This window comes from Stegodyphus dumicola, chromosome 8, assembly GCF_044657685.1.
Source record: "Stegodyphus dumicola isolate Sdum_Otavi_A_Nest chromosome 8, ASM4465768v1".
Lineage (NCBI taxonomy): Eukaryota > Metazoa > Arthropoda > Arachnida > Araneae > Eresidae > Stegodyphus > Stegodyphus dumicola.
This window is the reverse complement of record NC_140775.1, coordinates 58,850,788-58,874,046: the sequence shown is the minus strand read 5'-3', so window position 1 is coordinate 58,874,046 and position 23,259 is coordinate 58,850,788. Positions and strand designations below refer to the sequence as shown.

At 31.1% G+C, this 23,259-nt stretch overlaps 1 protein-coding gene across 4 annotated transcripts in view; it reads right to left on the bottom strand.

Annotated features, from left to right (window-relative positions):
- The window catches only part of LOC118179655 (ubiquitin carboxyl-terminal hydrolase 22-like), a 111,923-nt gene that overhangs the window by 1,708 nt on the left and 86,956 nt on the right, over positions 1–23,259 (bottom strand). For all 4 annotated transcript variants that reach the window (XM_035348821.2, XM_035348828.2, XM_085821889.1 and 1 more), the window contains 3 exons: positions 17,449–17,569; positions 11,444–11,601; positions 1,753–1,902 (listed from right to left, as the gene is read on the bottom strand). In XM_035348821.2, coding sequence (XP_035204712.1) covers positions 1,753–1,902; positions 11,444–11,601; positions 17,449–17,569 — 429 coding nt within the window. The remainder of the gene's footprint in view (positions 1–1,752; positions 1,903–11,443; positions 11,602–17,448; positions 17,570–23,259) is intronic.

Here is a 23,259-nt window from a genome sequence, read left to right as displayed (position 1 = left end):
TTCAAGTTTTACATCAGCATCTTTCTTCTCCTTTGATAAATATAATTAATTAGATTATATATAAGGGTATACATTCACCATTTTGCCTAAGTGAAAAAGTATCCAGACACAGCTTTGAAATGAAGCTGAGCATATACTGTATAGTCCAACGAGATAAATTTTATACCAAACCATATTATTTTATGAAGATATTTTGGAAGTTGAATAATTAATATGCAATCATAAATTATTCAAGAGAAGCATATATGTTCCAATGAGACAAATTTATATTATGCCATTTGTAAATATTTCAAAAGTTGAAGAATTAACATACAATCATTAATTACTCTGGAATAATTAATTTACTGAAAAATAATCACTTCATAAATAGTAACATCTTAAACAAATTATTAATTTAATTAAAATATTATACAGAAGAAATATGATAATACAGGACAAAGATCGAGATCTGGATTTGTCGGGACTTCGATAGGTTTTTCTGGATATTAGATCATCAGTTTAAATCTAGTAAGATGATATGTAAAAAGTATAAAATTAAAAATATGAAATAAAGCAGTTATGACCTGAAAGGAATCAAAACTTAGAAAAATTTCAATGTTTATTTGCTTTATTAAACATTCATTTTCTTCACTACCGATAGGAATAGTTTTTGGATTTAGTATCATACTACAGATTTCACTGTCTGATAAGTTGATTGATGATTGGGATATTATCATAACAATGAAAAATTTCTGTTATATCATCTTCATGATACCTTATAATAGCAATAATTATTAATTACATACATATTTCTCATTTTTAATTAGGCATATATCTCAAAAATCAAACTATAAACCTACTTACAAATGGAATTTTGTTTCTTTTGTTCTTTGGTGGAAATTTTGGGATATTGCTTTAAGAAAAGATTCAAAGCAAATATTTCCTTTACCGATTTTGCTCTCTGTATTCTATATTCTTTTGGTTTCTGTGTTCCTGGAGAACTTTTATTGCACTTTCTTTCATTACAGTCATATTTCTCAAATGCATATTTTAAAACTGATTTAAGGGAAAATAAATAACAGTTATCATAAAATAAGGAGGGTGACAGTTCCCATCATGAGAATTAGCATTTATAAAGGAAACCTAGATCTCATTATTCTGAATGTCAAATATAATAACTCCAAGAAGCACAACTTCTGATATCATTTCTGTCCTGCTGGACAAGCAGCATATCTTTAAAGCATTTACAGTATACAGATTTCTAATGAAAAGCAGCAGCATTATAAATTGCAGTGGATTCAGCAGGTTCAATAGAACACCAGTTAAAGCAAATGTTGTTCCTTATGTATCACATCCACTAGGCTTCAAATTATTACTATAAGTGATATCATCCTAAGTGACTTTGTGAAAGCCATTGTCGATTAATATAGGAGGAATGTTGCAATGGCCAAGATGACAGCAGGGGTTATGAGAGGATGTACCAGTCTTTCATTTATCAGTATGAAATATGCAACAAACTGCTACTTTTAAGTCTTTCTGTAATCTGAATGTGCAATTTCTTCACTCCTTCCTCCAGTCCACTGATGCTCAATTTGAACATTTGAGTGGATGCTTTTCTGACATTTTCAGTGGAATGTGGTCTTACATTCCATTATAAATGCTATAAATCTTGATGGATACTATCACCCCTAATATCTTGTTGAAAACATTTTATGAACACCTTGTGCAAGTTTGATTTTATTTATGTGAAAAGAAAGATAATTTTATACATACCCAACACTTTGAAGGACTTCTTCTATACTACTTTCTGTTATCGTATGATCATCACATTTAAACCATTTATTTTTATGTTGCCTAACAAATGTAATAAAATGTCCACCCACATTATTTCCACTGTGACACACAACAGCAAATAAATAGAATCTGTAAATAGTTAAAAAATGAGTATTAATATATTGGAACAAACATACAGATTAAAAAAAAATAAAAAGATAAAAAAGAAGATAAAAGACTGTGATACAGTATAGACTTTTATCTTGATAAAAACAAACCTAGAATGCTTAATACACTGGCTCTTGCAATACATGGATTTCACTGCACAAACCTACTTATACACAGAATTTTTCCTCCCCCTCAAGTAAATAAAGAAAAGCATTTTAGAGATTTACAGCAATTGGAACTAACTAGGAGATAAAAACCAGATAGTTAACAAACACTAAAAAATAAAGTAGATGTTAGTCTTAGTTGCTAATTTATCACCTTAAAATAAGTATAAGTATATAGTTGCAAGTAGTGTGCTGAGTTCTTATACTGTGAAAAACAGGTTAAAAAATTTTGCTTTGTTCATCTCCATTTCAGCAATTTCTTAATCCCATAAGTTAAACACTGAGTAAAACAGGATATCCAAATTCCTTGATTAATAAAATTTTCAAGACCTCAAACAACAGAATCAGTTCCATGTGAATGCTGGAAATGATTCCAAAAAGCAGAGAAATGGCTTAAAGGGGAGGATTGACATATACTGTACAATATTTAATAATATTTTCAGAAATCTACTGTGAATATGAATGTAACACTACATGACATAAAAATTTTGAAACTATTGTGCTGATTCATTAATGTATAAACTATACTAGCACAAACAATTACATCACCTAGCAGGAAATTGTTAAGTAATCATATTTTGACTACATTGTTATTAGTGCATATTTTATAGCATCTATAAATAAAGATCTAGCTTAGAATATAAACATAGCATATGCAAATAACATACAAAACCTATTGTTCATATAATCAGTAATGTTTCTGGTGAGTGGCAAGCTATTAATAGTTAAATTTTTGAAGAAGCAAAAACTATATACATGCATAGATTTGCTACTGAGCAGCATACTGGAACTCCTAACTGTGTTATGCAAGGGTCAATGACATACTGAATCATAGCAAATAATCTAACAATTCCAAATAAGTATCACTTTTGTGCAGTGTTCAAGAAAAATGGCTACAAGTTTTAATTCTTTAATCCTCTGAGTAACATGCCAATTGGGATCTGCTCATATTCAAATATTTATGAGTTAAATTTCTATGATTACTTATTTTAATCTGTATTTTCGTAAACTTTCGTTCATTAAGATGATATTTACATAATAAAGGAAATTAAGAAAGCAAAACATTTTTAATGATGAACTGAGATGTATCAAGAGAGAGAAAAAATTTTATGATTGGATAAAATGTGGTCATGTCACTCGATGGATTAAATATTAATAACTATATACTTTCACTTGCAGAGTTTCTTAAGGCACAAAATTTTATTTTAGTCTTAGTACTTTAGGTAAGAATAGGTCTAGAGGGTAGAAATTTACATATGATCCATATAGAATAAAAATTGAATTCAAGTAACATAGCTAATAAATTGTAAAAGCTGTTAACAAAAATTGAAAACACAAAGTTTCATATCAATATGCACAATATTCACAGAAAAAATTAGGAATAGTGTCATTTGTCAAGCTATTCATTGACCACAATAGAAGACCTTTAAAAAAAATTTAGGAAGCAGTTGCAAAGCATAGGCTGTTCATTTTGGAAATTAATTATTTCAACTAGCATAAATCATTATTTTTTATAAAATTTATACATGGCCTCTTTTGTTTTTCATGAAAATCTTTATTCAACATTTTGCTACAAACTTTGAATGTCATGTTATATGGAACCTTTAGTTATAGGTAGGTATGGAACATTTAGATTTTAGCTGCTAAACTTGCAGGAGAAAATAGTTAACTTATCTTTTAAATTATAATAATACATGCTCATTGGTGTTACAAATTGAGAAATTTAAAAACAATTTACATGCACATTGATCCTTCAAATTTTTTTTAATATATCTATTTGATGTTATTTATAGTACCTTGAAGAGAATGGAAACAAAAAGATATTACAAAAGTGAAAAACAAATCACATTTAATTTAACAGGGATGGTCCATTCATGGTAACTCTAAGAGAACTAGAGTAAATCAGTACAGTTTTGCACATGTAATTAAAAATTTTTTTAACTGTGTTTGACTAATTTTTATCAACATTCATTCTATTAGTAGAATTGAATAAAGCCCATATTTAAAATTATGCTAGATTTCATGAAAAAAATGTATTTCGGACATAAAACCTAGTTAACTTTTATATCCAAAATAGGCCTTAACATATTGTAGGTCTTAAACATATGAAAGTAAAACAAGTTATATAATTATGAAGTACCATCAGTCATAAAAACTGGCAGAGATGTGACCAAACCTTTAGCAATCATTTTGGCAGAAGTTTTAAGTAACAAATTGTTCTTCATTTAACAGGGTTGCCACTCAAACAGGAGAATGAAATTCCCTGACTTTTGCAGGTTTTCCAGGTATGTTTCGAGAAAATTCCAGTCTATTCGCGTAATGTTCGTTGGCTGTGCTAAGAGGTAAATTAATTATGGTATTACCTGCACTGTGTAGCAAATTCACTTAATTATTCAATAAATCCCAGAGGACATTTATTCTTAATTATTCTTGGTACACTTTGTTTGATAATTTTGTTTACTTTTCCACTTAAGAAACTTAATAAAATTTAAGATATATACATTGGATAACAATTGTACGTTTTATTTAATTATTACTCATGATCATCACCAGTTCAACATGAGGCTAATCCGGTTCTTATAAATCACAACGCAATGCTAAAAGTTAGGTTAGATTTTAGGTAAATTTAATTTGTGTGAGGTGTCTTTTTAAAAGGCACCTTAACACTTGAAAACACAAATATAATTATAATAGGAGTTGTTTTCTCCACTGAAGATTGAGATTAGAATCTGCCCAATCTGGAATAAAATAAGGCTTTCTTTGCAGACATTCTGCAGCTAAATGAAAGAAAGAAATCTATTTAAAGATATGTTTTCACTAAATTGAGGTATTTTATATTTATTTCGCAGCATACATAAGGAAAAAATATGTGCATTAAATTTCGTGATGTCATCATACTGCTAGAATTAATTTCAGGATTATGCCAGAGAAAATTTCCTGAAATTTGGAAATATTATTTACTAATGATAAATAATTTTAGAGGGAAGAAGCAACATTAAATGATATGAATAACATAAAAATAAAGATAATTACTTAAAAATTGAATTAGAATAATCAACGATATTTTAGCGAATATAGTTAGCCTAGATGACTGATTACTATTTTTTTATTTTACTGCAAAATGACAAGGTATTTATTAAAAAGAAAAGAAACAAAAAAAAGATTTTGCAGTAAAATCCTAGTATACGGTACGGCTTTTGCATGATTTTGAAAATTGTCGCCAAGAACAAAATGACCCGTTCACTGCTCATCACCATGTTGCCAAATCCCGCTGTACCATACATGGAGATTATTTTAACCAAAGAACGTCTATTTACAGAAGAAAAAGTTCCATACACGCAAATGCTATTACGCCGCTAGAAAGCGGAGAGAAAATTTGCCAAGGGATTTGGCGACGGAACCTGGTGGCCAGAATTTCCCTCTCCGCGATGTGTACAGGAAATTGAGAAACACGTGTTAAGAAGAAACGTTCTTTGACAAAAAAGAAAACTTCGAAAATCCGTTTCTAGATTATTGAGAAAAATCCAAGAAGAAACGTTTTATCAAAGAACGTTTTTTCTTGGATTTTTCGCAATAATTTTAAAAACGGATTTTCATAGTTCTTTTTTTTTTTCCCTCAAAATAACTAATCCATGAATTAATTTACTTGCGCGAAAAAATATTTTCTTTTCCTTTAGAGTTTAAAGAAATTTTAAACGATATTCATTTTATAAACTCTTGGTAACGTGACCTTCGAACTTCGACACCAGTTTTGAGCTTTGGAGACAGATATATCGCGCATGCACAGCTGTTTCTCTCTATGATGGAACTTAGCCACGTCTGTTGCAGAGAGGTTTTCCATCTTTACAATACATATTTTTTGATTCTAACTTTCATGGTACCATATACCAGGATTAAACCCATTTTGTTTTATACGAGAACAGGTATTTTCTTTAGTTCATGCACTGCACATGCAATTCTCGAGGTTACTGGAAACCAAAAGTTGCGGGAAACTTGCTTTGCCTTTCTAAAAGACAATCAGACTGGAGCTGCGAAAATTGGCTCTATGCCAGCTGCCCGAATGACACTCACGTGATACACAATTCGCCAAAAAAGTGCTCTCTTCCGACGTATGCGCAAAACTCGCCATTTTTGGCGGGATCGTTGTATGAAATTTTCTGACTTTTCCAGATTTTAACTAAAACACTTAAATTCCCTGACTTTTCCCTGAATTTTTTGGTCAATTTCCGAATTCTCTGACTTTTTTCCAGGTAGCGTGGCAACCCTGATTTAATTAGATAATCAACACATACTAATTATAAATATAGCATATAAAAAACTTAAATTACTTTTAATATTTCTTCACACAGAATTGCTATTATTTATCTTTTTCAAATAAAGTCACACATTATGTCCATTAATGCATCTTTATTATTATTATTATTATTAAATTTGGATCCCATAACTTTGAAAATATTCCTATGCATGCTATTTTCCAGATGTCAATTAGTAAATTTTAATCATGTTTTCAAAATGTGAGGGAAAAAACAGACAAACACCATTACCTTATATACTTTTCTGCGAAAAGTAAATCAGCCTATTAAGAATAATTAGGTATAAAAAGAAGGCAAAGATCTTATGATTATCTTGTGACATCACACTTATCCATTACTGATGACAGATCCCACTACTTGTGGATAGTCTTCTATATGTGTTTTCTAAAAGCTTTATGTCTTTCATTTGTTTAATTTTTTTTAGAGGGGTAGTTTCTAAAATTATACAATATTCTGGTTATTTCAGCTTTCTACTTAGTTGAATGCCAGATAATCACAATTGCTTGCCTGATGTCTGACAACATATTTGATACATTTTATCATGATTTAAAACACCCCCCCCCAAAAAAAAATCAGTAACATTACTATCATTCTCCAGATTCATCATCACACAAATTTTCTATCAATTATTTTCACATTCATCATCACCTTAACTTTGTTTTCCATGTTAGTATATTTAATGTAAGCTTTGATAACCTAAAGAAAGAAATTTTGTTGCCTTTATAGAATGAAATATAGAAAGCTAGCTACATAATTATAGTAGTGTGGTTCTTCATTTTGAGAATTTCATTTGTATATAAAATGAACATTAACAAACTGAACAATTATTTTAAAAATGACCATAATTGGAAGCTTTATTATAAATGTAAATTTTGAAAATAAATTCAGAAAAAAGATTAAGTAGATTCCTTTTTCAAGAATTAAATTCAGATGAAAGATTTAAGTTTTTTTTTTTTTTTTTTTTTTTTTTTTAAATTCAATGTGTTTATGGATGATATGAAACAAGAAATAATTTTATAGGTGATAATGTCATAACACATAAGACTAGCGCTTTGGAGGAGCTGCGAGAAAGTAAGGATGTCAGATGGATTAGTTAGTATGCTTCCTGATTTAAATCATATAGAACATGTATGATTTGCTTTTCCACATAACCACATCAACTGGCGAATACTCAACAACTGAAACAAATGCTGATCAAAGAATAGGCAATCTTACCCAAGAACTGTTCGATAATCTGGTGTCAAGGTTGGAGAATGGTGTGACACCTTTAAGGGAGGTCATATCCCTGGCAAGCAGTCATTTGCACTACCAAATAAAAATTAGTTTGTAATACTGAGAGAAAGCTATCTTTCTAAAAAAACCTTTTTCTGCTTGATTTCATACTGTACACGCCTTATTTGTTTTTCTTTGTGCTTTTAGTACAAAATACTGTGTGTGTATTCTGATTTTCAAGTTCTCTTGCATGATTTCTTGCAGGGTTACAATTAAAAAAAAAGTGAGTCTTAGTATACATTAGCACTATCTGCCTATATGAAGAAATGCCTTTGCAAATTTTCTAAGAAAAATTAAATCAAGATAATGAAAACCTTATGCAGCTCGCTTATTCATTCATCAGTAGTACAACCTAGGCAAATTGACAGTATTTCATGTCTTTAATCAACTGGCCTTTAAAGATGTTCAGCAAATTCCAGCTTATATAGAATAGCATACGAAGAACAATCAAATTTAAAAAAAATATAAATGTCTTTTGCATTTAAAAGTTACAATAAATAAATAATGACAAAAATTAAACTTCTATATGCATTATTTTAGTATTAAAACACTTAAATTTAATCATCATTTCAAATTTAAAGCCAAATAAATAAATACAGCGGAACTGCATAAAAATATAACATATAGTGGCACATATTTTTTAAAATGCTATTAAAGTATATGAATGTGTATGCTATTTATCTGAATTCTTTCAGTTTTATTTCAATCTTAAAAATGTAGTGACACTTTTTGTAGCATAACTTATGAACTTTTCAGACATCTTTCAGTTTTTAAAAGCCATCTAACACATTTTTTCTGATGGTACTGAAATATGTTGAATTTAATTAAGTTACACAAAACAATATTGAAGTCTTTGCCTAACATATGTATGTATGTATTTTTATTTTCACTTAATATGTGATACATTTTCAAAAGCCCAGGAGAAGTTTTGGAAATTTATAAAGCTATAATTATAACAAATGCAGCAAAAAGATGCATACCTGTACATCAAGAATCTATCTAATTTTCCATGTAACTTACAGATGCTCAATATGTGTATATCTCAGGATGTGGTAGACTCTGGTTTGAACTAGTAGATTGTTTTTGTTTTGCACTGCAGAAGCAACCAGTTTCCCTGAACTTACCATGACAAGCACGGCTTGTTTAAAGAAGCCTTTGTTTCACATTTTGTACAAAATTTTTATTATATGGTTGAAACTGACTCACATTTAAGAACTGTAAGAGGTAGTAAGTTTTATGTTCACCACAAAATGCATGCTTGCATTGCACTGCCACCTCACAGCTAAATCTTACAGTTTTGTGACAGGGTTTATTATGAGAGCAAACTTCGAACAATTTACATCTCGTTATGCACATTTTTTCTGCATTTGTTATAGTTATTTTAATTAAAGCTTTTGAAAGACTACAGAGAACTATGAACAACCTGTATATAATTTTGTGTTCTGTCTGAAATTATAAGTTAACTTTTAAGCATCTCTTTGAAATTCTGTGGTGATAATTTTTTATTACTTTTTTGCATTAAGAACCACTTACTGCATCAGCAGCTTGAAAAATTTGATTAATTCAAAAAACGCTTATCAACAAAATATTACTCTATATTAAAACTTGCTTTAGAGAAATAATATGTATCAAAGCAGAACATTTTTGGTAAATGCTCTAAAATTCCACACACTATTCAAAAATTCCATGTAAAATACAACTGTTTCACACAAAATATAATGTACACTGCTGGCCACTAAAATTGCAACACCATGAAGGAAAGCAAATACAAAAAAGATATTTGTTGTACGTAAACGGTATGGCATGAAGACAGAATGATTAAATTTGTAAGCAGTTTGGGAGTTTACAGGGGTGCAAAATTAGTAGAAACAGCTGCCACCCCTGGCAGCAAAAATGGCCCTTACCCGGTAAGGCATGGATGGAGTTGAACTGAACTTGGATGACAGAAACAAGCAACTCATTCCATGCTGCTTCAAATCTATGCCACACTTTATCAACCATATCAGCTGGAGAGGGGTGGCGGGCCACTCTCTCAGCAACCCATGACCAGATGTTTCCAATGGGTGACAGATCTGGAGATTGTGTAGGCCAGGGCAGAAATCAAATACCCTGTGTATTGAGGAAGGTCAGACCATAATGTGCAACATGCGGTTTTGCATTACCTTGTTAGAAGATGGTGTTTGGTAGGCCTCAAAGACAGGGCACAATTGCTGGACATCAGATGTCATAAATGTCCGATCTGTGTTTAAATTACTATCAAACTGCACTAGAGATATGCGTGCTGTCTACCCAATGGCTGCCCAAATCATGACGCCAGGTGCAGGGCCCTTATGTGGATATCAAATGCAAGCAGGCGATCTGCAGTCTCCTCGGAGCCTCCTATTGGTGATCAGAATACAGCACACAGAACCAGGACTCATCTGCAAAGATGGCATTATGCCACTCTTGTATCTAGCTTTGTCATTTGGTGCACCATCGTCACCATCTCTCTCTATGCTGCATTGTCAAGAGAAGCAAAGCAATGGTCGTCATGCTGATAGTCCATGCTGCTGCAAAAGTTGATGCGCCATATGAGCGGATACAGGGTGTGCTGCAAACATGCCCATTTCCTGACTAAACAGTCCATGATGTGGTTGTACAGTTTCGCAGGGCTGACATCACAATATAGCTGTCCTCTCAGTTAGTCATGGGAGGGTGTTGAGATCCTGCATGCCATTCAGTATGACTCTCAGCAACCCATTGATTCCATATTCGCATGCCAGTGATTGGATGTTGACCAGTGTGATGGGCAATATCATGGAACAATAATCCACATTTTTGATCCTGCTTCTACTGAATTATGAAACTTGGTGATAAGCATTTTTTCTTATTATTTGAGGCATAACATGATACTATGAGCAAACTCTGACCTTAGAAAGTGCTTTCCAAATGAGAAATCCACTACACAACTTTTGTTTTATGCCATGCTTCTGATGTCGTTTCTCCCTCCTGCATAGTCTAAATGTGCCAAAATACTAATAATTTGCATATTCCAACCTCTTCTTTCTTTCATGTGATTTTGATGTTTGTCAGATCATTCCTTCCTGGTGTTGCAATTTTAATGGCCAGCAATGTATGTTGCTGTACATTTATCTACATTGTGAAGTCAATGTTTTATTTTTTAATATTGATAAAGTGAGGAACGGAGTTTGATATTCTTTATTTTCTTATTTCCACTTTATAATTACAAATCAGATTGACAGACAACTTTGTAAAATTGTCTGAAATCATCACAATGAAAAAACTCATTTTTACACGGTGCATTCCTTTTAACATTACTTTATATTGATATGTATGAAAACTACGTTCTTTATTAAATACACTTTTTCTATACAAGTCTTTTTTTAACCTTTGGTCACTTTTAACTAAAATTCACATTTATTTGAATGCCATGTTATACCCTCAACTTATGTGCTTTTCATTGGTCCTACTTATCAGAAAACTTCAGGGTATGTCTGTATACCAAAATACTTCTTTTTACACTACTATTAAGTCCCCCCCCCCAAAAAAAAGATGCTACCTAGACGAATTTTCATATGATGTACTTATATGAAATTCCTTTATTGGCTATATGACCACACTTGGTAGAAAGTGTATGAAATTTAGATGTGCTATCATAAATTATATGATTATTTTTACATTAATGAAAATCAGTGATTATACAAATATTTATACTTTTGGAGAAACAAATAAAAAATTATCTTCAGAATAGAGAAATAAATAAAATATACTAACTTTTTATCACTATCACCAAGACCACTAGATGCAGTTTCTCCATTACAAGTGGAAGATTTATCACATGCATAAGATGCCATAAATGGTGTCAAATCGAGGCACTCGGGAAAGGAAATAAAATTTGTGATCTTCTTGTGAGATTTTTGATCAGATAAGCGCTAAAATTTAAAAAAAAAAAAAAAAAAAAATAAAATAAAATAAAAAAAAAATAATTGTCTTGCAATTTATAATATTTAATGCATGGAATTTTAAATTATATTTGAAAATTATTAACATCAAATAATACACAAAAAACGTTTTAACAGAATTTCAGGGATTACATTCAATATTCCCTCTGAAAATATGTGCACAGCTGTTCACTGATTTTATTGAAGTTGGCAGGTGATTTTAATTCCTATGCATACAGTAGACTGCAGAATACCAACACAGAAAGCATTCATGATGGTCTAAGTAATTAAATTTCCTGCATAAATTCCTATAGCATGCAGAAAAATTAGAGGAAATATTGGTTACATTATTATTAAAAGTTAGCTTATAAATTTGTACTACCAGTACTACAAATTTATGTAGTACTTTTTTCAGTTAATGAAAATGAACAGTTTTCACATATTTTTATTGATTACCACTGTTTTACTGATAAGAATCAACAAAACACATGATAATTAATAATGTAAAATTTTTACATGATGTACATGATGAAATAATTGCCTCCTTTATTATTATAAACTAATTATAAATCTCAGATTTTAGCATTTCATTCATTAATCAGATATACTGATATTTTTTTGAAACAAAACAACAATCATCAGATATTCAAGATAATCAAGATAATTCAAGATAATTCAAGATAATCAAGATAATTCAAGATAATCAAGATAATCAAGATATTCATCAGACAACCATTTTCTTTTATTAATTTTTGAAGTTAAAAAAGAGATGTTCACATATAAATGAAATGTAGTACTCAAACTAAGCAATTATGTTTAGTGCAAAAATTCACAATAAGCATACTTAGTTTTTGTATATACTTAGTTTTTAATATTCATGAATAAAAGTTAATAAAAGCTGTATCTTCATATCTTTGACTAAGTTTTATATCACTTTGTAAATTGATTAGCTCAGTTTATAGATTTTTCTGGTGCATTGTTTATGTTTGTTTCTAATGGTGATGGAAGTAATGTAAACGAGGACTTCAAATAACTAAAATCTTGAAATCCTTGCAATACTGTATTTACAAAAATTCATAATTTAAATGTATTCATGTGCTATGTTAAAATCGCTTCAGAGGCCGCATGCAACTCGGACAGTTGAACCATTACAGGCATTTGCAGACATCTAAACAAACTGCAAAAATTGTGTTATGACTACAGTTAAAATGAAAGAATATGCAGTGCCAAATATGAGCTCATCCAAATTCACCATTATTCACTTGCAAAAAATATTTAACAGTCTGCCTGAAAATACATATGCTATGCTGATCCAGAAAGTAAGTACTGTTTGTGCATATCTCCCAAGATCTGATAATACTAAGGTTGCACATCAGAGTTACATTGTTCAAGTAGAGAATGAATTAGGGTAACCACTTTGTTTATTTATGTTAATATTTGAAGTAACTGTTTATTGGTGGGATGATAGATGTTTAAAACAATCCATCGGCCCACCAGCAGTGAAATAAGAGCAATTATCAAGTTTTTGAATGCGAGAAATCTTTGACCTTGAGAAATTTATTGTCAGATAAGTGAAACTTACATAGAGAATGTGATGAGTGAAGATATGATGCCAAAGTGAGTTAGAATATTTAATGAAGGATGCAAAAATGTCAACGACAAGGCGTGCAGTGGATGCCTATTGTTGATCACTGAAGAACTGGTGTGCTGCATCAATAAAAAAGTTTTTTTTAATATGCGATTCTCAATGAATTTGCGCTATAAAAACTGTATTCACGAAGGGCAGTGAAAACATTAAAGGACATTAAAAATGGAAATGCATGGAAGCAGCCTTGGGGTTTTTGCAGCATTATGCAACAGAAGGAAACAACTTTTTGAAAAGAATTGTTACAGGCAATGAAACAGATTTGTTACAAGACACCTGGAAAGAAATGACAGTAAATGGAATGGTGGCATATTGGTTTCCCCAAAGCCAAGAAAACAAAGTCACCATTTTCTTCAAGAAAAATTATGTACACCATATTTTGGGATTGTCAAAGAATTTCATTAATGGATTGGTGGAACAAGGCACACTAACCAATTCTAGAACTTATTGTGAGTCACTGAAGACATTGTGCACATAATACAGAACTAAAGGAATGGACTACTGACTTCTAGTATTGTATTTGTGCATGATAATGTGCAACTGCATACCACACAATTAATGAGGACACTGCTTGATTCATTTTGATGGGAACAATTCTACCACCCTTCTTATAGCCTGAACCTAGCTCTATCCAATTTCCATTTGTTTCTCATCTCCAACACATTATAAGGTAAAATGCCCAAAACTGGTTCAGGTCACAAATAGCCAAATTCTACAAAACCAAGTATGTTGCAATTAGTGTCAAGATAAGACACATAATTTAATTCCCATGGTGAATATGTCTAAAAGTAGTTTAAAGTGAGTAGATTTTTCTGTAATAAAATACATATGAAACAAATTGCTAATCTTTTTAACAACCTAAATAGTACTCTCTCTGGATGAACTTTGCACTTTAAAAGTCATAACTGGAATGAGCTCAGTGCTATAAGCAACCCTTAGAAACATGTCAAAAATATATGCCCCCCCCAAAAAAAACTCTTAAAATAAATGACGATGATTTTACCTCTCAAATCCAGCTCTTTTCAGTTAACTTTGACTGATATTGATTCTTTATACCATTAAGTAAATAAACCAATGGCTATTGAAAATATGATCTAGTTCCTTTCAAACCAATTTCATATTCTCATTTTTACTGACTTCTTACTGTCTGTACTTTTCAATGTTACACTCTACAATACAGTTTTAACTCTTTGCGACACAGTTTATCTGGTCTGGATACATCTAAAATTTTCCTTCTGTATGCACAGAAAAATTGAGTGAAAAAGGATTTATAGGTTACTATGAATCTTCTTTATTTATAGTAGATGGCAGCTCAACACAAACCATCCTATATATTTTAGCCATGTTTAGTTTTTTAAGACGTTTCATTTTTCAAAAAAATCTTCCAGATTTTTTTTAGGGTATAAAAAGAATTGTTTGAAAAGAAATTTCTATGCTATTTTTTTGGCTGTATGCTAATCTCCTTATTCTATATTAGTTTTAAATTTTTACCTTGAAATCTTGCCTAAAATCAAACTTGTGTTCTCCTCTAGGCCCAATTAGACTGCCTAACTTTTTTTTTTTTTAAATCAAAACTCCAACTTTAAAAGGTAGTGTGCCTGAAAGGGTTAAAGATGTACAATTTTATTACATGGAAATCAGAATATTCCTCACTATTCAGCAGTATTCTCTGATTCTAAAGCGAAAAGGTATAAATTCTGCTTCACTATTTAGCAAATCTTAGAGATCTGTTAAAAAAGTACAAAATACATAATGGAAAATAGAACAGGATTTGGCATGAGGTTAGACAGGAAAGGTACCAAAGATTGTAACATGTCTAATGAAATATTTCATTTAAGATGATTAAAATAAGATCAAAAGAAAACAGCAAACATAAATCATTTTTCTGCAATCGACCTTTTCTATGCTCATACTTCATGCTCTCATATTAATGCTTCTTATTGATTCTATCCCTGAAAAAAACTTATACCATAACTGTGGAATCAATTACCATAATCCTGAAAAGCATATATTTTTCAATTTATTACTTATTAGAAATTGAAAGAAAGCATTGTACGAAGAAAGAAGCAATCAATAAGGCTATACACATTAACTCAAGACAGCTGAATTACATATGATTACTATGGTGAAACAGATATGTGTTGGTATCAATGGAGACATCAATAATAGTTAATATGAAAATACCTTTTATTCTTAATAATAGCTATTAAAATGCAGTTATGTTTCTTTCCGTTACGTATGCTGTTCTTCTGGCAATTACCTTAATTAATAATACTTTAGTGTTTCAAGTTAGTTTTAACCTGCAAATACCTACAATCTGAGAAATTGCGTAAGATGTCTTGGAACTAAGTTGAAAACTTTATGAATAAAGGATTTAAAAAAAAAAAAAAAAAAAAAAAAAAAAAAAACAACTGAGTTAACCAAAATATGTAGCATATTCGAAAACTAAGTACCGTTTCATTCTAGCGGTGTCGCAGCGCTGTGGTAGGCGTCCCGCGCATGCGCACTAGTCTTTCTTGTTCACTGACTTTCAATTGTCGCCATTTTGGTTGCTCTATGTTGTGTTTTCAGTTTCCTGTGCACATTCAAAATGTTTAAGACAATTAGTTCTCCCATTGACTGTGAGATTCGTGCCGTGATTAAATTTTTGAACGCGAGGAATGTTAAACCGGCCGAAATTTATCAACAAGTGACAGAAGTTTACGGTGAATACGCGATAAGTGATGGAATGGTGAGAAAGTGGGTAAGAATGTTTAATGCAGGTCGAACTAATGTCCAGAAACTTGGGTGTGTCATTTCACACCAGAATAGAAACAACAATCGATGGAGTAGAGACACACTCATTCTCCAAAAAAACAAAAGTTCAAAGTGACAATGTCATCACAAAAAAATCGTGTGCACTGTCTTCTGGGATAGGAAAGGCGTTTTGCTTACTGAATTTCTTCCCAGAGGTGAAACCATTAATGCGGCACGATATTGTGAGACTTTAACAAAACTAAGGCGTGCCATTCAAAAGAAACGAAGAGGAATGCTCAGTAAAGGAATTGTGTTGCTCCATGACAATGCTCGGCCCCGTACTGCTGGTGTCACTCAATCGTTAATTCGACAGTTTCATTGGGAGCAGTTCGATCACCCGCCGTACAGCCCGGACTTGGCGCCGTCCGACTATCATTTGTTCCTGCACATGAAGCACGAGCTTGGTGGCACGCGCTTTGGATCTGACGATGACACGAAAAATGCTGTGGAGTCGTGGTTATCGAAACTGGCGGGAAGTTTCTTTGACGATGGTATACAAAAACTGGTCACCCGCTATGACAAGTATTTGATCATTGGCGGAAACTATGTTGAAAAATAGTTTAAGACATGTATTTTCATGTAAAAATAAAATTGGATTCGAAAAAATTGTTTTACTATTTTTTTTTTTTTTTTTCAAAACGGTACTTAGTTTCTGAATACGCCTCGTACAGTGGCAAAGATAAATTAATACTTACACAGCAGTAAAACACTACGAAATATAAATTATATATCAGTTTAAATAAATTATTACACATGGAAAACAGATACAATTTTAAAGTACTACACAAATAATTTATAATTGCATAGTTCTTTGAAATAAATTTGAACCAGCCCCATTTATTTTTAACCATTAAATTTTGTTGACTTAACTCTATATCATCATGAAATATTAAAAGCAGAATTTCCAAGAGATACATAACTTTTGTTTAGTTTGCCTACATATCACTATTTAAAGAAACTTTCAGAAGTATGGTTTTTTTCGTTATTCAAACAGCATTTAAAAAAAAGGAAAAAAATAATAGAAAATATTTATTCTAAAAAATTTATATATAGAAGTGCTCTGAAAATATTACATGAAAAAGAAAGTCCATGAAAAAATAGCATGTCACATTTACCAGTCAGTAAATTGTGAGAAAAAAATGAAAAGCAGTATCACTACATATAAATGAATGCTTTAAAACTGAAAAAGAATTTTAAAATAAAAATTGCTTTTGTGCATCCTTTTCCTGTTTCATACATAGTTTTATAGATATTAATAAGAACTTAATAGTGTTGGATATGCATTAATATAATGAATGTTAATTATAAAACATTTTCTTTAATCAAATAAATTATTAATTTTTCTTATGGAATATAAAAGTAATTATGGATATTTATGAGACACAGCGAATAATTACTTTTAAATGGAAGTTAGTAACGACTGGAAGTTTTTTCAGTGTCATCTGCTTTGTACATTCTTGTTCATCTCCACATCTTTTACAAGTCAATTTCTTATCAAGATGCTCTGGTTTAGTATATCTTAAAAAAAAAAGTTTTTTGAATTTAATCATTGCTATTAGATATTTATCAAAATTTCATATTCAACAAGATCAGAGAAACACATTAACAACAAAAAATTTTATATAAATTTTACTAATAATCCAAAATAATTGTTCAGTGCTTCCACAAAAATTGATTTCTCATAAATAAATTAACAAATAAAGAAAGCACTCATGTGATTTAAATATATTTTCATGATGGCACAACCATAACAGGTAATCATTCTCCAAGAAAGAGTGATATACATAAAAATATGCATCTGCTTTCTTGGAGAAATAAATCTTTACATTTCTGGCCAATTCAACTTACACTTAAATAATTTAGTCACAGCTAATGCAGGGGTGTTTGTGGGACCCCAAAAAATCCCCTGAAACTTTTGCGGACTTACTACCGACATTTTGGAGTTTCGAGAAGGGAGGGGGAGAGAAATGAAAAATTACAATTATGAAGTATTGAATGACCTAATTATAAAAGTTCAATAAATTACTTTTTTTGCAAAATTAATAACCATAAATTTTCAAACATATAAACTACTACATTTTATATAAATATTTTAAATTACCTGAATTAATTCTTTTAAAAAAATTATCTAATTTCTGCTGCTTTTTTTTTATTTTCTGATGTTTGTGGGCTTGTCTTTCTTTTGTGGTGAACTTCCTAATTGCAGGAAGGTTGACTTTTATTTTCCTCATTTACAATTGAAGAAATTTCCTCAGGAACTGCACATGCAGAGGTAGAAGCAGTTTGCTTTTCTGCTAATGTAGAAGGTTTTTCAGACTTTTATAGGTGACTCATCTGAAATACATGTTTTTAAGTCCTCTTGATATGTTTTCCAACTTCTGTTCATATTCAGTAAGAGATCTTTGTGAATTGGATCAGTCATTGGATTTTTTTAGCCATATTTTTCACATGAGGTTTCTTTAGAAGCCATTAAATCATATTTAATAGTCTGCACTGCATTTAGGGAATCAATCTTAAGAAAGGTTCTATAGTCACTGACAAGTGTATCCATTAAGTTGAATGCACTTTCCACTAATGGGCCATGGAAGCAGCTAAGGCAGGCTTTGACCAATTTAGCCAATGTAGGATACTTATAATCATCTTTTAAATTTAAAAACTTTAGACCAATATTTATCAATTGTACACTTGACTTGATTTCCACTTTCATCAGATGTGTAGAGCATTTCTTTGGTGATATCAATATCACTCTGGTATAACCGTATTTCAGCTTCTACTTTTGACTTTTCATTATCACTAAAAATATGGAACATAAAAGATGATAATTTTTCAAAAGGTAATATTGTACTGGTTTTACCTCTTAGCTCTGGATCTAATGCTGTAAAACTAATTAGATATGAATTTTTAAAGTGTAATTTCTGTTTCATATGCTGTGCTGTATTAGTATAAGCTTTCATCAGAGAAATTTGGAATTCTTTTACTATTGGATGATTTTTTGATAATTTCTTCAGGAGAGTGGAAGCTTCTGCACCAGTAAATATTACTTTGCTAGGTAGATGGAATTCTGGATTTGTGACATCAAGCTTTAATAAATCATTATAAGATGTGCACTCTATATTTTCTGGCTTCACAAAAAAAGAGGAAAATTTTGCCATCAATTTATAAATACTGGAATGTATTAAATGAAGCATTGGTTTTTTTGTTTCAAATAATTTAATATATGTTATGAACTCTGGTAATACTGCTGAATATAATGCCATATGCAATAAATTTTTGTTTTGCATAACAAATAACCCACTTAGTATTCTTTTTTTCCGAGCTAAAACATCCTTTGTGAGTTGTTGGGAATGCAAGCAAGAATACACCCCTTCAACAATTTTTTTCTGAGCTGCAGAAATATTTCTTTTATTGTATACAGTTTCAACATAAGAAAAATAATCCCCTTTATCAGTTTTATCCAAGTAGTGAAAATAAAATGCAATAAGAGCATCCCACAGATCTTTGATTCTTTCTAAAACACATAAAACGTACACCCACATATGGTCTGGTCTCTTCAAGGGCTTAAGTTTTTTAATGGCAAGGGATTCATAGATTTTGAAAAAATTTTCTCTTTTACTGCAGCTTTTCATATCAAAATAGATGTCATCAAACAAATCTTCTAAGTATTTATCAAAACATGAAGCAATTTTTTTCGCACAGTTATTAGCTGTGTGACATGTGTCACCATCAATATCTAATAAGTGAGGTGCTTTGTTTGATCGTAGTCTGGTTTCAACACCCTTTTTTTTCCATGCATGGTGTTACATGAGTCCATTAATACACTAATTAAGTTTGCCCATGGAATATTATTATCTTCAATAGTATTAACAACTGCTTTAAAAACAGCTTCTGAATTGCAAGATTCCATCTTTAGAGATGCAAAATGATGAACTACAACTTCATTTTGATTGTTGTCATAAAACTGCACCAATATTATCAGTATACTTTCTTGAGCATTGCTAGTACTTTCATCCAAATTTAGAGAAAATGGAGTCTCCTTTAAAGTTTTAATGATATTTTCCTTAATAGTTTTTGCGAGCTCATATTTCATCTTATAACATGCAGCAGTCCTGGACATTTCCAACGAGTTTAGTGCCGTCTGATCGCGGCTCAACTGTTTGCAGAGTTCAATTAAATTGGGAGCTACATTGAAAGAAAGAGAATTCTCGGCGATGAACGAAGTTATTAATACCTCTTGGCATGCTTTTCTTGTCACTATATCCAATGGCCGAGCATCAGTCTCCAGTAAGTCATCAGTATTTTTTGAATTAGAATAATTACTTAAAGTCATTGAATGTCTAATGCACTTTATGTGCATCACAGTTTTAGAATGATTTGTGAAAGCCTTGAATCCTTCCCCAACATACTTCAGCAGTGAGTTACAAAAAACACAATATGCTTGTCCAGCAACATTTCTTTTCTTGCACCATGTGCCGATGGTATCCCCATTACCATCTCTCCGTTCAATCCAATTCCACCTAAATGCATTCCGGACACCTTCTTCTAATTGTATAATATCACTATTTATATCGAGAAATTTCATAGTGAAATTCTCGCGTACATAAATAAAAAAATATTTCAATAAATGAAACAAAAAATTTACACGTGCATCAATAAATGAAACGAAAATTTTACACAGCGGAGGAAAAAAAGTTGAGAAGCGATCAATGACAAATAGCTAATACTGCGAAAAATCCCCCTTCTCTACTTATTAGCGCCACGCCAGGAGAGATAAGACCTTTGAACCCAGAGTCGCGTGATCGCACATCTGGTCGAACAAAGTCTCTCCCTTTTTCTTCTGCCGCGCCTACTTGCCGAAAAGAATCCAGAAGAGAATGTCCGAGAACCGAGGGAATGAGTCATAACTCACAATGAGGAAAGAACAAAAAAGAAGTTTTTTCCACCTTTTCACGCATTATCACTGCCTTTGGAGAAAGAAAGGAAAAGTTTTCACCACACACACTGACCTTGCGTTTTCTGCTTTCAAAGCAAACAAAAGTACCCAGATCAAAATAAATAATTAATTATTATTCCTACTTCCTTTTGAACGACGATCCCCGGAATTTCCGGGTATTAAGTTCAAAATCACCGGAATTCCGGGGTTTCCCCGGAGCACGAACACCCCTGCTAATGTGATGTGAATAAATTGAAGCTATCAGATTATTCCAGAAATGCATTGTCATTATTTTGTCCTACAAATGAAATTTTCATGACATTAACAGTTATCCATTTTGAAAACAATGGAAGACCTATATAATTGTAAATGATACTTATGATTCAGCCTAAATGGCTATTTGGAAAATTCTTACATAAACAAAATTAATTAATTAATTAAAAATTGTCTATAATTTAGTAATTGCAGCAAAAATATTCCTAGTGAATGCTTCAACTCATTTCATTAAAAAAATTCCCTCCTCATATAAATAAATGGTACTTTTCCATTTGGCCGGCGCAAATCTCGCCATGCAGACTTTATTGGCGACAACATACAGTATACACATAAAAAATATTAAAAAATTTTAGTTCTAAGAATTCTTTTTTTAAAGGCATAAACATTTTAATATCGCTTAAAACTTTATAAAAAGACAATAAATTTGTAAAAAGACATTAATTTAAGAATTTACTATGCTTTCAATTTAAGAATTTACTATGCTTTCATGGTTCAACATCCTAATTCGCCGGTTCATATCACGTGACCCCAAGCGATCTCATCTCACGTAAACTACTCTACAAAAATCTAATGCTCTCAGTAATTACCTACATTAATTTCAAGTTAAATCTTAATTTGGAACACAAGTTTAAATGCAAGAAATATTTCAATGCGTACGAATAGCTTACTCAGAAATTATGTAAAACTACAGTGCTTTACTTCACTAATGCATTCTCATTAGAATTGATGAATTTAACCCTTGACTTTCCTTTTCTATATTTTTGGCTTCAGGTAAGCACTGTGATTGCATCCTAATTGACTTAATTACTGAAAATGGCCTTAGACATAAAACTGAACTATCTGATAAAAATTTATGTAATTATATGCCAGTATTGAAAGTAACAATGAATCTGATAAGAAAAAGCTGCGACTTGTTTTGAAAATGAGGCGTAAAAGGTTACCAGCGTATTCTGTTTGACATCGGTTGTACCATTATTGGCGACTTTATCGCTTGCGCCGGCAAAACAGAAAAGTACCAAATAGTTTTTATCTACCTATCTAATAAAAAGTTATTTAGTGAAAATCACACATATATTCCTTTTAAAGAAATCATATTATTACTATCCCCCCATAGCTATGTTTTTGAAAAACAGCCATATATGTTTCTGTTCAGACAGCAACTGGCTGTGTATATCTATTGATTTCTGATATGAGGATACCTACACTTTTAGTTATTATAGCAGAACACTCAACAGTTATCACTTTTATGCTTTAGTGAAAATTTCTGATAGAAACACAGGTGTATTCATATGCATGAGGAAAAACTACTCTACTGAGAAATTAACCAGGCTAAACTACCGTATCTTGCGGTCTTGTATCTATATGGCTGTACTGAGTTTATCTACATGCTCTTAAAAATAAGAGATTGGAAGTCCATCCACAACTTTATTGATCTGGAATCCTTTTTATCTTTAATGAGTTATTCATAATAGTATATGGCCATTTTGCTTTTTCTGTCTTTTTCAAATCTATCTATATTTAATTATCTTTATATGCTCAGCTACTGGCACTTTTACATTCAATGGTATTGATATTAGCTTCCCCAGAAACATAAATCTCTTCAAAGATATTATTCTATAATGAATTGCTATAAATTAGCTGGGGAAGGAGGATGCTCTGCATTTAAAAAATTTTCTTTTTCAATGATAAATAGCCTAAATTTTTTCATGTCAAAGATTATCATGCTTTATATGATAAATAGCTTAAATTTTTTCATGTCAAAGATTATCATGCTTTATCCCCCATCAGTCTCATAAATAAATTAGACACTTTAAATGCAACTGTTAACAGACAAAATGAAAAGGCTCTAGTCTTATACTACTAAGGTACTATGCATAAAAAATTTTCATACACATTTTTAAAAACTACAGCATAAATTGAATTCAATTGCCAACAGTTTTCACATACCTGAAGTTGCATTAAACTTGAGTACAAGAGCACTTCACACAAGTATAATCAGTCA